Source organism: Sceloporus occidentalis, unplaced genomic scaffold (genome assembly GCF_023333645.1).
Source record: "Sceloporus occidentalis isolate IW3139 unplaced genomic scaffold, rSceOcc1.0.p SCAF_2, whole genome shotgun sequence".
NCBI classification, from domain to species: Eukaryota; Metazoa; Chordata; class Lepidosauria; order Squamata; family Phrynosomatidae; genus Sceloporus; species Sceloporus occidentalis.
The window spans coordinates 49,534,903-49,552,192 of NW_028316982.1; the positions used below are offsets into that span (position 1 = coordinate 49,534,903).

General features: G+C 40.1%; 1 protein-coding gene across 4 annotated transcripts in view; it reads left to right on the forward strand.

Annotated features, from left to right (window-relative positions):
- The window catches only part of ANO7 (anoctamin 7), a 58,793-nt gene that overhangs the window by 18,883 nt on the left and 22,620 nt on the right, over positions 1 to 17,290 (forward strand). For all 4 annotated transcript variants that reach the window (XM_089509305.1, XM_089509307.1, XM_089509306.1 and 1 more), the window contains 9 exons: positions 1,660 to 1,767; positions 3,820 to 3,959; positions 6,340 to 6,397; positions 8,386 to 8,496; positions 10,993 to 11,158; positions 14,105 to 14,195; positions 14,681 to 14,777; positions 15,456 to 15,599; positions 16,254 to 16,391. In XM_089509305.1, coding sequence (XP_089365431.1) covers positions 1,660 to 1,767; positions 3,820 to 3,959; positions 6,340 to 6,397; positions 8,386 to 8,496; positions 10,993 to 11,158; positions 14,105 to 14,195; positions 14,681 to 14,777; positions 15,456 to 15,599; positions 16,254 to 16,391 — 1,053 coding nt within the window. The remainder of the gene's footprint in view (positions 1 to 1,659; positions 1,768 to 3,819; positions 3,960 to 6,339; positions 6,398 to 8,385; positions 8,497 to 10,992; positions 11,159 to 14,104; positions 14,196 to 14,680; positions 14,778 to 15,455; positions 15,600 to 16,253; positions 16,392 to 17,290) is intronic.

Here is a 17,290-nt window from a genome sequence, read left to right on the forward strand (position 1 = left end):
TGTACCCCAAGGAGACCCCCCCCCTTGGCTACGTCCCTGCCTGTCTGTATGGGCCCTTAGTCTCTGAGAGAAAGAGAAATGTATTTTGTGTCTCAGAGAGAAAGAGAAATTTATCATGCATTGGCCTTGCCCTTCTTGAATTAGTAAGTCCCACTGCTCAAAACTGGGGAGGTGGTTGATGACTTTGCAAGCCTGAATACAAAGGCACAAAACAATGGACAGGGCATGTTACCCTTGCAAATCCAAAACTGTATTTTATGGAGTTATTTTTTACAATGTTTATACCTCACAATTTGTGCCTCCACTCCAGTGACTTATGAAAAGCACATTTAAACATAAAATAAAAACAATAGGCAGCAGCAAAGCAATAAAATATAAAATATAACCAGCAGCAAGAGCCAATGTTCTATCATTTCAGAAAGTTGTGAATGTCCTATAAAATGAAATAGCTTTTGACTTTTCACCAAAAAGCTAGCAGTTTAGGAAGTGATGGAATGTGCTTTCCCAAAGTGTTCATGCCCCTATGAATAAAACCTTGGTAATTCAGAAGCAGGGAAGCAACTATAGGAGACAATTGTCCACTTATCCTTTGCCTGCCAAGTTTTTTCAGAAAATCTCCATCCTGTTTGGGTTCTCTCAAGCTGGGATTCCTATTGCTAAAACCTGGCTGATCTGAAGGGACTATGCAGGAAAAGGGCTTAAGCATTCCCTCTCCTTGCACCCTGAGGGTGCTTCCAGCCATTATTGATGCTGCTGCTGCTGTTGTTGTCATGTGCCTTCAAGTCATTTCCAACCAAAGCAACCCTAAGGTGAACCTAGCAAAGGGTTTTCTGGAGCTGTGAGTGTGTGACTCTCTCATTAGATTTCCATGACCAAGGAAAGAATCAAATCCTGAGTTCTGAAATCATAATTCAGCACTTAAACCACCACACCACACTGTCTCTCAAAGAGTACCAGGAGATAATTCTGCCTTTTCTTCCTTTCAACTTTCTCTGGGAAGAAAAAAAGATAGAAAAAGCAGTGGAAAAACAAGAGGGAGCTACAAACAGAAAGTGACAAGTGGTTGGTCTGTCAGTAAGAATCTGAATGACCCAATGTGATTGCACAATTAAAGTCTGGTTTGGACACAGTTTTTACACTAAAACAATTATAGCACTATGGTTGCACTTTAACTCCCAGGGTAATATCCTATGGAATCCTGGGATTTGCAGTTTAGGGAGGGCTATTTGGGTGACCTTGGGCAAGTCACATACTCTCAGCCTCTGGGGAAGGCAATGGCAAACCTCCTGTGAGCAAATCCTGCCAATGATAGGTTCACCTTAGGGTCACCATAAGTCAAAAACGACTTGAAGGCACACAACAACAACAGTTTTTAGCATTCTTAGACAGAGCGCTCTAGTGCTTCATCAAACTACAAACCCCAGCATTCCACAGGATTGAGCCCTGCTATGGCAGTCAAAATGGAATCATGGTGCTATAATTCTGTGGTAGGAAAGAGCTCATGAGGACACATAGCTGTTTGTCAGCAGGAAGCTGATAAGTACATTGGCTATGATACTTTTGTCTCTCTGTGCTACAGCATTTCTGGAAGGTCATATACAGAATTGGAATTCCATGCAAATAATCTAACCCGATGCTTTTACTCTCCTTCCTTTCTAGCACGTAGCCCAGAATGCAAAGAAGCTGGTACATTTTGTATTGCTAAGTGCGCCCTGGAGTGTCCTCTGTTATTATGCCGAGGATCTCAGGCTGAGAGTTCCTTTGCAGGTGAGACGATATTATGTAGCCTAATGTCATGAGACCACACTTTGCCCTCAGTATAGGTTGTGCACCAGGTCCTACTCTAAACAAATGTTGGGGAGGGTGAATTGTTATACTGGATTGTGTACAAAGCCCAGTTACCAGGAGGACTGACATCTATTATTTCTAACATAATCATAATGCAAATGTCTATACTAGAGAATAAATATTTCTCAAATGATTAAAATGATTATTTAAAATCATTTTAATAAACAAAAACATTTAAAACACACCAAAAAGCAAACAATGAATTAAGCAAATAAAAACAAATTAAAACAACTACCAGTTACATTTAAAATATTTAAAAGCAGAGGCTGAAATTGCAGTTCTTAAACTGTGCACGTTTGGGAAGGTTTCTGGTAGAAAGAAAGGTCTTTAACAGATGCCAAAAACATGCTGCAATGGGCAACAACAACACAAAAGGAAACCCCTGAATAAATACACTCACTGTCCTCTTGAGGAAATATATTTACATACACATGGTAAGCAAAAAAGAACAGCCACAAAAAGGAAAAACCGAGGACACACTTTGAGACAAACAACAACATGGCTAAACTAGCTATGCATACCAATAGCTAGGAGGATCTGAGGTCACAGGAAGACAGCGCATAGAGTCCAAGACTCTCATGCAAAGACAAGTACAAGAGCAAACACACAGCATTAAAATAGAAGTAGATTGTATTGCAATGCGTATGGGCATTGAATGGGCAAGAGGCAGGTTTCCAGTCTTTTACTGGGCAGAAATATAGGATCTAAATACGTACATGGTTAAAAGGCTGAAATGTGCTGTCTGTCACAGAAATGGATAATTTTCTGCAACTATCTCTCAGCCAAAATTGCTTTTATTTGTGATAACAATAAAAAAATACCTTGTAAAACAAACAAACAAACAAAAAAAACAAAATTGCTTTTATTTGCAAGATAAAAACACAGGTTCATAGTCCAGGTAATATTCAAAGAGCTAGCCATTTTTAAAAATTATTTTATTTTAGCATTGAAAGACATAAGAGAATCCAGCAGCAGCTTTGAGACTAACTGGGAAGAGGCAATGTGTAGCATAATAATAATAATAATAATAATAATAATAATAATAATAATAATAATAATAATTATTATTATTATTATTATTATTTATATTTCCCTCCTCTTCCTGCGGATCGAGGTGGGATTACAACAGATAAAATCTAATAATACAGTTACAAAATGTCAATAAAAGCACACAAAAATACATGCACACAGTCATTAGCCAAATCGTCATCTGTTTCTGTACTATTGAATCAAGTGTGGAAGATTCTTTAAGATCAGTTATAGAAGATCAGATGAGTAGGCCATCTGGGTTTTGTTTTTGTTTTTGTTTTCTTGTAGTGGACTATTATTGTCCATGAAAACTTATGCTAGAAATTTCTTTTTCCCAAAGGTGCCATGTGGTTCCTTTATATCTTTTACTGCAGGTAATAATTAGGCCTGAATCCTCAGGCTATAGAAGCAATTAACCTGCTTTAACTCATAAAGGTTTTTATTATAGTGTATTAGATTTGGTTGACTTCTTCTTCAACCTCTGTGCATTGTTTGCAGTCAGAGCTTAGAAAGGTTACTTGTTTGGGCTGCAACACTCTGAATTCCCCCATCCATCCATACTGGGCACAACTGTTTTGGACATACTGTTGTAGCCCAGAAGAGTGACATTTCCCAAGTCTAATTTTTGCTCTTTAGTCCAAAACACGCTGTGGAAATAATCCAGTATGAGACTGCTTTAACTGTCCTGGCTCAGTGCTAGGGAACCTTGGGAATTGTAGTTTATTGTGGCATCAGAGCTCTCTGACAGAGAAGGCTAAATGTCTCACAGAGGTACAGTTCCCAGAATTTCCTAGCATTGAGCCATGGCAGTTAAAGCAATCTCAAACTGATTGTTTCTGCAGTGTGTTTTGGACCTTTGCTCCCCCCCCCCCCTTGCATACATACTGCTAACAATGTTGCCCTCCTTCTGTTTAGCATAATTCACTGTGACTTTATCTCCAGGTTGTGCCCAATCAGGATGTAACTAACTGGTCTCACAGGATTCTGCTAAAACTGGGCATCTCTAATCTGCTTCATGATGAGGTTCCTGACCTTCCTGTGGATTATTATACCTGTCATTTTAAGGCAAATAAATTACCCTGGTAAGATTAAGGAATTTGTTCTTGTTCCTTGAGCTGTTCTTTTCCCAAATGTCTGTTGCTCCCATGACCAAAAGCATCTGTTGTCCTTCCCTTATCTCATCAATTACTTTGAACGATAAAATGCTACAACTTGTAACATAATAATCGGCTCTCCTCAGAATACATTCTCAGAAAACATTGCAACCATTCAAGATGTTAAACCTCCACCAGCCTGCCAGTTTTTAAAAGCAAAAACAAAATTGTCCTTTGAAGAGCTGTTTTATCTTTTGACAGGAAACAGCCATGTTGCCCACCAAACCCTTTCCCAGATCTTGTTAGTATTTTGCAAAGAAAATGGAGATTTCCATATTGTAGTGCTAAAGACATCCACAGAAAAAGCAGGCTGGGAGGTATCCAGGGAAATCCTCAGGAGAAGCAAGACATATCAAGATAGTCAAATCATATTTGTTTTATTAGCAAAAAAGGCCTGTGCATTTCTGCTTTTGCATACTTTTAAGTATTTCTTCAGGGGGCTATTTGAAATCAAATGTCTGAACCAGGAACTCTCAAACCATTTACTAGACAAGTGAAAACCTTACCTTAAGAGTACACACAGGCCAAAATGTGTTCAGCTTTTCTACTAACAAGCAATCATCTTGCAGTCCCTTCCAGCTCTATTATTCTTTGAGTACCCTGTGATGTGTCTCATTTCTGCAGCAGGAACATCCATCATCCACAATTTATCTGTTTTCTTTCTACCACAGTCCAGATTAATGTTTTACTACTGGTTCCATGCTGTATTGTATTGTACTACTTAATAACTACAGTTATCAAGTGTAGTTCAAAACCTTTTCCTGTTCGAGGCAAAACAGCAAATGGCATTCCCACGTACCCAATTAACTCCCATTTACCCAAGGCAGCTAAATTATTTTAGCTCCTGAAGCAGAAAATCCTATGAACCCCCCCCCATTTTTTTTTTTTTTTTTTTTTTTTTTTTTTTTTGGCTTTCAAAATACAAAAATACCAAAGTACACAATTACTGTTATATACTCAACTGTAAGTCAACCTCATGTATAGGTCGAGTGCAGGTTTTGGGACCAAAATTATCGATTTTGATATAACACGTGGATAAGTCAAGTATAAAACTTAGGCGGGTTACACACCGCCATTTAGTACGTATTCTATACGTACTAGGGTTAGGAAGGGGCGGTGCTTCCGCACCCCCCTAACCCTAGTACGTATAGAATACGTACAAGATGGCGGCGCCCTGTTCATACGGGCGCCGCCATCTTTACGTATCGGACGCTGTGCGTCCGGACGTCGCGCGGCGTCTATGACATCGCGAGTCCGCCCCAGGTGCCTCGCAACGTCATAGAGGCGCCACAAAAAGAAGTTCCAAAATGGAGCTTCTTTTTTGCTCTGCGCGGGAGCCACGCAGTGTGGCTGCTGCAGCTCCCTCACGGAGCAAATGGCGCCGGCGGGAGACCGCCGCAAAGCGGCGGTCTATAACCCGCCTTAGAAGCATGCAACAAAAGATCTAAAGCAGTGGTTCTCAACCTTCCTAATGCTGCAACCCTTTAATACAGTTCCTCATGTTGTGGTGACCCCCAACCATACAATTATTTTCATTGCTACATGCAAATATGTGTTTTACGAGGGTGTTAGGTGACCCCTGTGAAAGGGGAACCACAGAGCTAAAGGATGAAGCAAAGGAAAACAATGACTTACCAAAGAATTTACAAAATTACAGCAGGCATAACTGTTGGTGCTCACCCTAAAGGCTGAATGGATTTGAGAATAAAGGGGAATCAGTGCTTCCAGGACAGATTGTACTCTTGCCCCTCACCAGGGGATGGTTCCTTTTTTATAAGAGTTACAGTACAGTACTTACATTGACCCATGGATGTCAGCTTTTTGGGGATCAGTTTCTAGACTTATACATGAGTATATACATTAAATATCTTATTTTCTTTCATGATGTGCTAGACAGGAATATATCACCCGAACAGCTACCCCACTGTTCCTAATGACAGAGATAGCCCTAAAAACAATGTTGTTAAAATAATAGCTTTGATTTTGATAAAGCAGTTAATTAAATTAGAACATCTGGATTTGATTTAACTTCCAAACTGAACATCTGCACACAGGTCAATATTCTTCTGTACTTGAATCTGCACTAATAGCTAGCCACAGGAGGAAGATTAGTTAATATGTTCTTGACAGCGCCACCAAATTATAGTGATGTCTGTGATCTCTGACCAATCTCTAGATTTCATTGGACTAGCATTTGGGGATAGCTACTAAAGTTCCAAACTGGGGTTGGGAGAGCATCCTGCTGCTTAATGTGAGTTGAATAGGAGTTTCATATTCCATATCTTTTCATTCAAGTTTTTCTTCTCAGGTTTCTCGGGAGTGATAACCATGAGACATTCTTCAGTAGCACACAACGGCACAGAATAGTAAGTCTGATGCTTAGGCTGATGCAAACCCAAGGTTGTAAGTAGCATGCCAGGGATATTAATGAACTGCAGTTCCCAACTTCCCTCACCATTGGCTATGCTGGCTTGAGCTGATGAGAGTCGTAGTTTGGCAACATATGGAAGTCCACCATGCTGTGTTTTCCACCTCATAGTATACAGTGGGTGGCTGCGTACCCAGTCAGACTTGCCTACTGCTTTCTCACTCTGGGCATCTTTGCCATCCCAACCAATGTAATTACGACTAAATGACTTTGAACTCTGTGAATTCCTCATATAGTATTTTGCTGCTAGCCCTAACAGCAATACCATTATGGAGGTAAAGAAGCCAAACTTACAAAGTAACTGAGAGTGAAAAATGTGAATATCCCTTTCAAATAATTTAGTATTTTTTCTTTCTTGAGACTGAGAGAAGAGCATTGCTTAAGTTATGTGGGAATCCATTGTCTCTTACCCATGAGAAAGATCAGTTTGGGTCACAAATGCTAAGGACAGGGCTTTCTCAGTACAGTGTCCTCACATCTTTGGAACTCCCTCTCCAGAGAAATGTGGATTGCCTCATTATTTCTGACTTTTATTAAAAACAACCCTGAAGACACACTGATTTCAACCTGAGCTTGGTACTTGCAGAATTTTTTCCCTGCTGCTCTGTTGACATCATCTCAGGACTGCAGTTGAATGTTCATATTCATCCATACTCTTATAAGTCTTATAATGGCAATGCATGCTGAAAGCTGCACTTTGGAAGAAAGGGAAAGATAAGTAAAGGTATGTTAGCACAATAGTACACGTTATCCTGAGACAGGTTCCTCCTACCTGGTCTGCACCCAGGCCCATGTATATCAGTGTACACTGTTGAGCAGTGGGATAGATCCAACCTACCTGTAGTCCTGACTCTTTCAAAGCAAAAGCCTCTGTTTAATTCTGTATCCCATCCTATTAACACTACACACACATACACACACACACAAATATTAGTGCTAATGCAGTCCTTAGTCCTAAAAGACTGTGATGTCCCTTTATGACAGACATTTTACAACTTCAAGAGGGGTAATCATGCTAGTCTGTTGCAGCCCAAATAACAAAGGGCCTTGTACAAACTTTAACACATTTATTGGGGCATAGGTTTTGGGTGGACTGGAGTCCATTTCATCAGATGTGTGAAATGCAAAAAATCATAATTGGCTTATTAATGGTAGTCTTTGAAATGGTACCCTTATTTCATCCTGGCCCTTATTCTGTCCCTTTGTAACTAATTGTTAACAAATATTTTAGTCTTTAATTTTTGCAGTCTGTTTTTATACTCTCTATCTATTAATCCATCTATACATCTTGTTGCCACTCTTTTGTTTAATCAAGCCCATCTCCTTGTACCACTTTTGTGATTTTTTAATTGAGTGGGTCTCAAAATTCCTTTCCCTGTGTTTTAATTACACAATTACTCCCATGAAGGAATAACTATTCCCATGGAGGAGTATGTAGCTGTCTTTGTCATCATTTGTAATTATTTAAAATAACAGGCAAAATAAATAGCAGAACCTGTCCTTCAACAAGTAGACAGCCAATAATGGTGCTGTTTTTATATTATAGGAAGCAAATACTTAAGGACTGTAATGGAGGAGAGATCTTGCAGATGTATCTTAGGATTCAGACTTGGAATAATGTGATGTGGGCGATGGCTGCCAAGAGTGGAAGACAAAATGCAACTCTGATTCAAAACACACTGCAGAAATAATCCAGTTTGAGACCGTTTCAACTGCCCTGACTTAATTAAAGTTAATGCTAGGGAATTCTGGGAATTGTACTTTTGTGAGACATTTAGCCATCTCTGTCAGAGAGCTCTGGTGCTACAATAAACTACAATTCCCAGGATCCCAAGCACTGAGCCAGGGCAATTAAAGCAGTCTCAGACTGGATTATTTCTGCAATGTGTTTTGGACCTCTGTTTAACTCCTTTTGTTTCCCTTCAGCTCTATGAGATCCTGGCGACTACATCATATGGCAACCCCAAAGCAGGGCAGGTTGGAATAGAAAGACTTCTGAGTGAGAATGTCTTCACAGCTGCATTTCCAATGCATGATGTAAGTTGGCAAGCAGTTTTCCCATTTATTTATATATTTCCTGATTCATTAGAAAAGAGATATCTTCCTTGTGGCAACAAAAACATGAAGGAAAATATTTAGCAGATATTCTGCAAACTCTCTGATGAATGAACAATTGAGTGTTTCTGCAAAGATGGGGCTGTGACAATGACCTGGAAAACCTTGAGGATTCTAAGGAAAAGACAAAATTAGTCACTCACATATATATTATATCTGTACTATATTTTATGCACATCTGCATGCCAGATCATGGAGTTACAAAGATGATGTGTTATCAAATGGCACCCAAATGGAGGCTTTAGTAAGGTATTGCATATGCTTCATCGACTACATTTTGTATTTCCTGAACAAACATTTATTTTATATTATTTTTGGTCTATGTTGTACACTCTCTCTTACAACAGTAACAATAGCCTAATACCTGATTTTTTAAAAAAATACTGTCAGCTGACAGTCATAGAGTAGTGAACTATCCAAGGGCAGTGTAGTAAACTGACAAAAAGGATCACATCTATCATCTGTCCCTGCTGATTAAAATGTTCCAGCACTTTGATATCATTTTTTAAAAAATGTAATACTAATTTTTGCTATTATGGACAATGAAGTATTTTATGAGTATACATTTATAACTTAGCTGAATTCATGAATGCTTATACAACATGCATGCCCCAACAGCAGGCTTGCCATCTGTGGATTTGATCGTCCATGGATGGCAAGCCCCATTGACTTCAATGGCCATGCATGCATGCTGTCCCGGCAAAGCAGCCCCACTCATGTGCATGGCCATTGAATACTGCGGGACATGAGTTTCTTTACTTTTTGCCATCTGTGGGAGTGGGTGGGTCTGGATTGGAACCCCTGCAGATAAGGAGGGCATACTGTAATAGTAAATTATTTGATGGCCTTGAATGTTTTCCATGGTTCTATGATTCTGTATTTTATGAAGATTCATTAAAGTAGGGTAGACAACTGTTGGAGGCTAGTAGGCTGCATTGACTCCCTGGGGAAACAGGGAGGGGTCCACCTCCTGCTGCACCCCTCCCACAAAAAAAATGTTTTGCTCCAAAATGTCCTCTGAACAAATTTTCACCATGTTTTTGACCATCTTGGGCTGTTTTAGGCCCAGGAGTTAATTAACAGGAAATAACCCAAACGTTGACAGTGGAATACACTCCTTCAGAGTGTGGTGGGGTCCTCTTCTTTGGAGGTTTTTAAACAGAGGCTGGATGGTCATCTGTTCAGGATGCTTTGATTGTGGGGGCCACAAATGTAACTGGGGGCAATGAGAAGCAGTACTTACCGAAAAGGTTCCCATAAAAAAAAAATAGGAATTAGTGAAACAAAATCTGGAATGGAAAAATTACTTTAAGAAAGATAGGCCTGTTACAGACTGCCAAAATAAAGCTGCTTCAGGACTCTTTGGAGGTATGCTATTTAAATGATGCATGCACCCTAAGAATCCGGAAGCTGCACCAAAGCTGCACTCCAGTGCTTAGGAATGGAGTGTGGCTTTGGCGCGACCTCCGGACTCTTAGGACCCATGCATCATTTAAATAGCATACCTCCAAAGAGGCCTGAAGCAGCCTTATTTTGGCAGTCTGTAACAGGCCATAGTAAGTTAGGCAGGGCTAGATAATTAAACAGAGAAGGAAGGAGTCTAAACGGCTGTAACTGAAAAAGAACGAAGATTCCTGTCAGTTGTCAGGATCAGCGAACTCAGTTCCCAATAACCAAGAGAACATCTTAATGTGATTAAAACAAAAGATTTTATTCCAGACATTGGGACAGAAGTTCCTCTGTCCAGGGTTTGTGCCAGAACTGAAAAGTTTTCCCCTGGATCATACTTAAGAGTTCCCATCATCTAGCCCCCCTCCTCAGCTATGATCCCAAGCCTTTGATCTGCATCAAAATGACCTTTAATGTTTCCTCTTTCCTTTCCTGCATTATCATTCAATCGCACTTAAGGAGAGCATCCCTATATAGCCCTGGTCCGCTATAGAATCAACAGGGTCATAAAACCACAAATCTCTCTTGCCTCTGGCCATTTGTCTCCCCTCCATTGTTTCCCAAGCTTGGCTTCCCACAGGATTCCTATTCCCCTCTCAATAAACCAGCTTTTATCCTAATGCTATATCACCATGTCATCTTACCACCATATCATCATTACATCATATGATCATGGCAGAACCATGCATATGGATCTGACACCAGCACAACTTGGAGCATGAGATAAACCCAAAAGTAGCAGATTGTCCCCCCTGCCATCCCAGAATGAACCTTCTCAGTAAGTACAACTTCTCATTAGGGGGTGATTAATCCCAGGGAACCACAAGAATGGCTTTGGGGTGCTGCCCTTAACCCATGGGCTACTATTTGCCTACTCCTGTATTAAAGTCTTGAAGGTAAAGCTAATATAAAATAGAACACGTATGAAACAAAACTATCCATGATGTGGATATCACACTTTTCCAAAAGGGTCCCTACAAGATGCCATCGGAAGAGATGGTCCCCCCTCCACTGAATCAGAGACAGATTCTTTTCCACTACTGGGCCCAGTGGAGTAAGTGGAAGAAGTACCAGCCTTTGGACCACATCAGGAGGTACTTTGGGGAGAAGATTGCTCTCTACTTTGCCTGGCTTGGTGAGTACAAGACTCTTTGAATGTACTCCTTAGCAACTGTGGTCTCACCTTCCAGCATTTCACACTATTGAAAACTGGAACATGTGTGGCTAAGGACATCAGAATGTGGTCAAGATGGCAAAAGTTACTCGGGAATAACACACAAGCTAGGAGAGATTGTTTCTGCCTGAGCCTAATAAGAAGGACAAGATTCTGTTCCTTCCCCTCCCCACTGCTGATTTATTGGATTCAAGCTTTTTTTTGCACTTTAAACTCAGTTTGCAGCAACAGAAATAAGCCATGGACAAAGGGGGAAAATGGGAAGAGGAGAGGGAAAACTGGATGTTGGGAAAACATCTGAAAAAGTTGGATGAAAGAAGATTAATCAAGACAATCACTGCTAAATCAGGCCAGTTAAAGGGTATGTTGTTTGAGTGGCATTATGCTTCTTCTCAATAATGCAAGAGGTTATCCTATTTGCTGTACTGCTGGGGCTATGTCACTCAATGGAGAAATGTAACATATTTTACAAATTGGCAGAAAAGGAATATTTTAGCTAACAAGGGCAATGAGCAGAGTCCTGGGGCATTTCTATACAACAGCCTGAACCAGGTAAGAGATTGGTAATTGTTTGCAGTATGCATGTGTGATAAAACATCCCTGCCCCTTTTCTGGTTGCTTTGTTTTGTTGTATAATGAAATCTTTAGCTGTTAATGATCTAGTTTTTGATGTTTATAGAGAACATGCCAGAATGATAGTGTTACTCAAAAGCTCTGTTTCCCACTTGCTCCCATTATGTCGGCATTTCTGTCACACTTCTGTGAAGAATAAAAAGATAGAACGGTTTGTTTTAAATGTTAATGAATAGTTGGAGAAGATACATCATTCATAATAGGATTGTCTGATTTAAAGGCCCCTTGTAATTAATGCTACCATTCAGGTCAAGCACTCTGAGTCTACTGTCCTATGTTCAAAGTTCAAATTCGATCCTTGGAATCTCCAGTTAAAGGATTTTAGTAAGCCTGTGTCTGAAGCCTTGACGAAACTCCTAGCAGTCAGAGTATGCAATACAGATATAGATAGGCCAACAGTTTCATAATATACACAAGCTTTCTATGTTCTATACTCTGCACAGTATCCTATTTTTAGTATGTTTGATGTTATTGCACACTGTCTTCTGCAGAATTCATGTATGATCCATTCTCTGCATTTACGTTTTTCCTGCCAGCCTTTTCCTTCCCACAGGGGAACTTAAATTTGATTCTATACTTAATACTACCATTTTAATTAGTGCTACTATTCAGGTTATCTGATTCTAAAACAATGGTGGTAGTGATGGTGGTGGTGATGATGATGGTGATGATGATGTTATCAGTGGGAAGGACAAGCCAAGGAGAATGGGAATCATGAGGGATCAGTCATAATAATTTCCTGTGGCTTGGATAGGAACAATATTGTATGTTCTTAAAATGACACTGCATGTGTTAATCAACTCATCAAAGCAAGGATGACTCTGGTTTTTTGTGGAGTTTTTGGGCTATGTGGCCATGTTCTAGAAATTTTTCTTCCTGACGTTTCGCCAGCATCTGTGGCTGGCATCTTCAGAGAATGCTTTGTCTGGAAAAAGTTGGGTGTATATATACTGTGTGAGCCTGGGAATGCAGGAGTGATTTGCATGTGTATTGTTCTGTGTTGATGGCTGGCCTCAGGCTGGGAGGCTAATGCAAAAGAAGATTAATGTCTGCTAACTGGTGATCATTATCTGCTGGGAAAGCCCCTGACTCTGAGTGGTTTCCCATTTGCATTTGCTGAGTCTTCATTTTGCTATTCTTCAGGACTAGTAGCCAAATTTTGTTCACTTTAAGGGTTTCTTCTTTCCAGTTGAAATTATCCAGATGTTTGTGGATTTCAATGGCTTCCCTGTGCATCCTGACATGGTAGTGGTTGGCATGGTCCAGAACATCAGTGTTTTCAAACAGTATTTTGTACCCAGGATGGTTTGTGGCATGTTCTGCTACTGCTGATTTTTCTGGCTGGCCCAGTCTTCAGTGTCTCTCGTGTTCTTTGCTTCTTGTTTGCACACTGCGTTTGGTAGTCCCTATGTAGACTTGTCCGCAGCTGGATGGTATGCGGTAAACTCCTGCGGCTGTGAGAGGGTCTCTCTGGTCTTTGGCTGAGCGAAGCATTTGCTAGATTTTCTTCGTCGGTTTGTAAACCATTTGAAGGTTGTGCCTCCTCATCACTTTGCCTATTCTGTCTGTGACTCCTTTGATGTATGATAAAAATACCTTCCCTTTGGGTAGCTGCTTATCTTCACTTCTCTGGGTTTTCCTGGGCCTGGCAGCCCTTCTGATGTCTGAGCTGGAATAACGATTAGCCTGTAGAGCCCGGTCCAAGTGACTCTGCTGCCATTACCCTAAAACTAGTGTGTGAATGGAAATTGTTAATAAGGTAATTATCACAGGATAACACTCCATTAATCTGATGAAATGGACTGCAGTCCATTAAGGATTGGGCCATAATAAATCTGTTAGTCTTTAAGGTACCATAAGACTCTCTGTTGGTTTAACATAGATACAGTTGTATTGCTGCATTAAGGCAGCTGCAGTATAGCTCTGTAGTTCTGAAAAGCGTCAAGAAATTTTTATATTTACTCCCCAACTGGCATTGTAAAAAGGATGGTATGTGCAATTTGAAATCAGTTCGTAGCAATTTCAGTAAATTGAGAATGAAGGGGGAAAGCGGGAGAAGGAGAGGAAAATTGGGCATTTTAAAAGCCACTGAAAAAGTGGGAAGATGGAGGATTAATCAGGACTGACCCCGGAAATCAGGACAATCAGAGGATATGAAATTGTTTCAGATTTTCTGTCAAGCAAGCTAATGAAGGACAACAGGAAGCCTTGGCCAGTGGTGTGCATCTGCTTCTGAAGTTACAGTACAGTATTCATTTTCCTCTCTTCCTTCAGGTTTCTACACTGGGTGGCTTCTACCAGCAGCTGTTGTGGGAACAATAGTCTTCATCATAGGCATCTTTATGATGTTTGATGATATTCCTACGTAAGTGTCAACTTTTTGCTTCCCCCTTTTTTTACTCATTTATTACTAGTCTCAGGGTACCAGGTCGAGGAAGGCTGTCCATTGTTCTACAGTCAAGCTATATGGGTGTGTAATATCTGACTTTCACACAAAGATTTGTAAGTAGAGTGTGGCTTCACCTTCTTAGATTTTTCCATTAATAAATACAGAATAGATTGGTTTTTCAGTTCTAGATTAATAGTGTCGGTTGTGAATTTGTTACTCAAGAAATAGATAGAAAATGAATGGTAGTTTGACTAGTTAGTTGGTTCCTCTACAACCAGTGGTAAGTGTGACCTAAAACAGTCATGCTTATTCTTGAAAGAACTGGAGAAGAAGGGACCTTAGGAACACAAATAGGGAGCGTCAGAAACATTTTAAAAAAAATCAGAAAAATCAATTATGTAAAATCTAGGAGGTAAATAATTTCTTCTTATTTTTATTTCTGTACTCTTTACAAACTGCAGGCAGGAGATCTGTACCAGTGGTGGTAAATATCAGATGTGCCCACTCTGCAAAGTCTGCCCTTACTGGAACCTCTCCAGCATCTGCCCAATGTTTCAGGTATAATTTGATAGCCAGATTAGACTTCCAGTGTCTGCATCATCTGAAGTATTACAGAAAAAAAGTCATATTTTACTTTTTTGCAATGGATTGAAGAGTATCTTTGAGTGGCATTCATCTCTCATTTGTTTTAAGCAATTTGTTTTACTTCACCTGCTTTCTCTGTGTATTTGCATTTGTCCAGTTGTGCTGTTGTGGAGGAAATCACCAGAAATTGACAACACCATACACAAAATAACTTGTTTCAGCTTCTATCCATGGGGCGATCATCAGCTTTAAATGGATATATCAGCTCTCACGTTCTTTAATTTAACATTGGAAATTTAGTGTGCTTGTGTTTTAGTGCATGATACAAAGTAACCCATTTGTAGTTTTGAGAGCCAAACTATAAACGTCAGCAGTAGCCCTCTGTATTTAAATGCATGCTTGTCTTACACATGCACAAAGTGGGGTAGGTATATGAATTTTTAAGTGCAGATATGATACATGGGCTGGACATGTTTACATTGCATCTCCAGACTTCTATTCTATTTGCTATTGGGATACACTTGCATTTGGGGATCCATATATTCTGCAGTTACGTAGTGGATCCCTGTTACTATTTCTGTTGCCACTCTTTTCCAGCCCATGTGCATTTCTTGGTACATACTCCACCATAGTTTTATCTGTCTTTTTCAGGCTGGTCGTCTCTTTGACCATGGTGGGACTGTCTTCTTTAGCATCTTCATGTCTCTGTGGGCAGTTACATTTCTTGAGTACTGGAAGCGAATGAATGCTACTTTAACATATCGCTGGGACTGTTCAGACTTTGAAGATATTGAGGTATTAGCTTGGGGGAGCCCTCAAGTAAAATTACAGCTCAACATTAACATATACTACATTTAACATAATATGAATCATGATGGATCAGACTGAGGGTATTTTTTTTTAATCTAGCATTTGAGTGTTAGACTAGGCTCTGGGAGACCAGGGTTTAAATCCCCACTCTGGCATGGAAACCTACTGAGTCTTTGGGCAAGCCACACTCTCTTGCCCTCAGAAGAAGGCAAAGACAACCCCCCTCTAAAGAAATCTTGTCCAAAATACTCCATGTATGGGTCACCTTAGGGTCACCATAAGTCAGAAACAACTTGAAGGCACATCACCACCACCATCACTACAATTCTTCTGTACCTACAGTGGCTAGCCAGATGTCTTATGGGAAATCCATAAGCAACACATGAGTGCCAAAGCACTTTCCTGCTCATGTTTCCCAGTGACTGGTATGTAGAGACTTATGCTCTTATTGATAGCATATGCCCATAATAACTAGTAGCCCTCAATGGCCTTGCACTCCATTAGTCTATTTAACTGGTATCCAAATTGATGGCAGACATCTGTACATCCTGTGGTACCAAATGGCACTGCCTAACTATGTGCTATGTGCAGTACTTCCATTTGTCTGGTCTGAATCACTTCAGGTTTTCTCTGTTGCAGGAACGTCCACGCCCCGAGTTTACTGCCATGGCCCCTATGACAACTCGAAATCCAATTACTGGAGAGGAAGAACCTTATTTCCCCAAGCAGAACCGTTTCAAAAGAATCATGGCTGGATCAACGGTCATCATCATGATGGTAAAAGAACAGCTGTTATGGGGTATATATGAAGCAGAGACTCCCATGGTTTAGATGGTGGTTTAGCACAGTGAGTGGGAGGTACAGTCTCAAGTTCAAATCTAACTTTAACTACAAATATATTTTATACTTGTTGCAAGCTTTCTCCATGGGCTTCTTCATCAGACAAGATGTTACAAACCAAACAAACCTGTTGCCACTCTTTTCCTGTTTGGTTTGTAACATCTTGCCTGATGAAGAAGCCCATGGAGCTTTGAAAGCTTGCAACAAGTATATTGCACATTTTGATTGGCCAATAATGGTATCACTGATGAATTTTTGTATTTGCTAAATGGCCAACACAACTAAACCTGCATGTTTACAAATATATTTGTTGGCCTTAGAAAAGTTGATGTTTCTCTCTTAGCTCTCTACCTGAAATATGAGGAAGTAATAGTTGTCTATATGAGGGGCAAACTAGTTGTTTCACACAGTACATTCAAAATTTACCCCCACCCACTCCATTCTGATTTATTTAATAAGCCATTACTGGAGCCTGTGGGAGTGAAACAGATTATTGAAGTGGCTGATGAAATGTCTTAAAGGAATTAACTGGCTGCCAATATCCTTCTGGTCTGAAGTCAAGATGATTGTCATTACATTTAATGCCCTTAATCTATCTATATATCTGTTAGTCTCAAAGGTGATACAAGATCCCCTTGCATACTAATTTTCCAGACTAACACAGCTATATCTTTGAATATATATCTGTCTGCTGGCCTTGGACAATTCATTGTGGTGATTCATCATGGTTGCTTCAGTCCAGCTGATTTAGCATGGCCAATTGATTGCGGCCGATTGAAACAGATGTTGTTGAACTACATGACTACTGGACATTCTGTCTTGAGTTGATGAGAAAC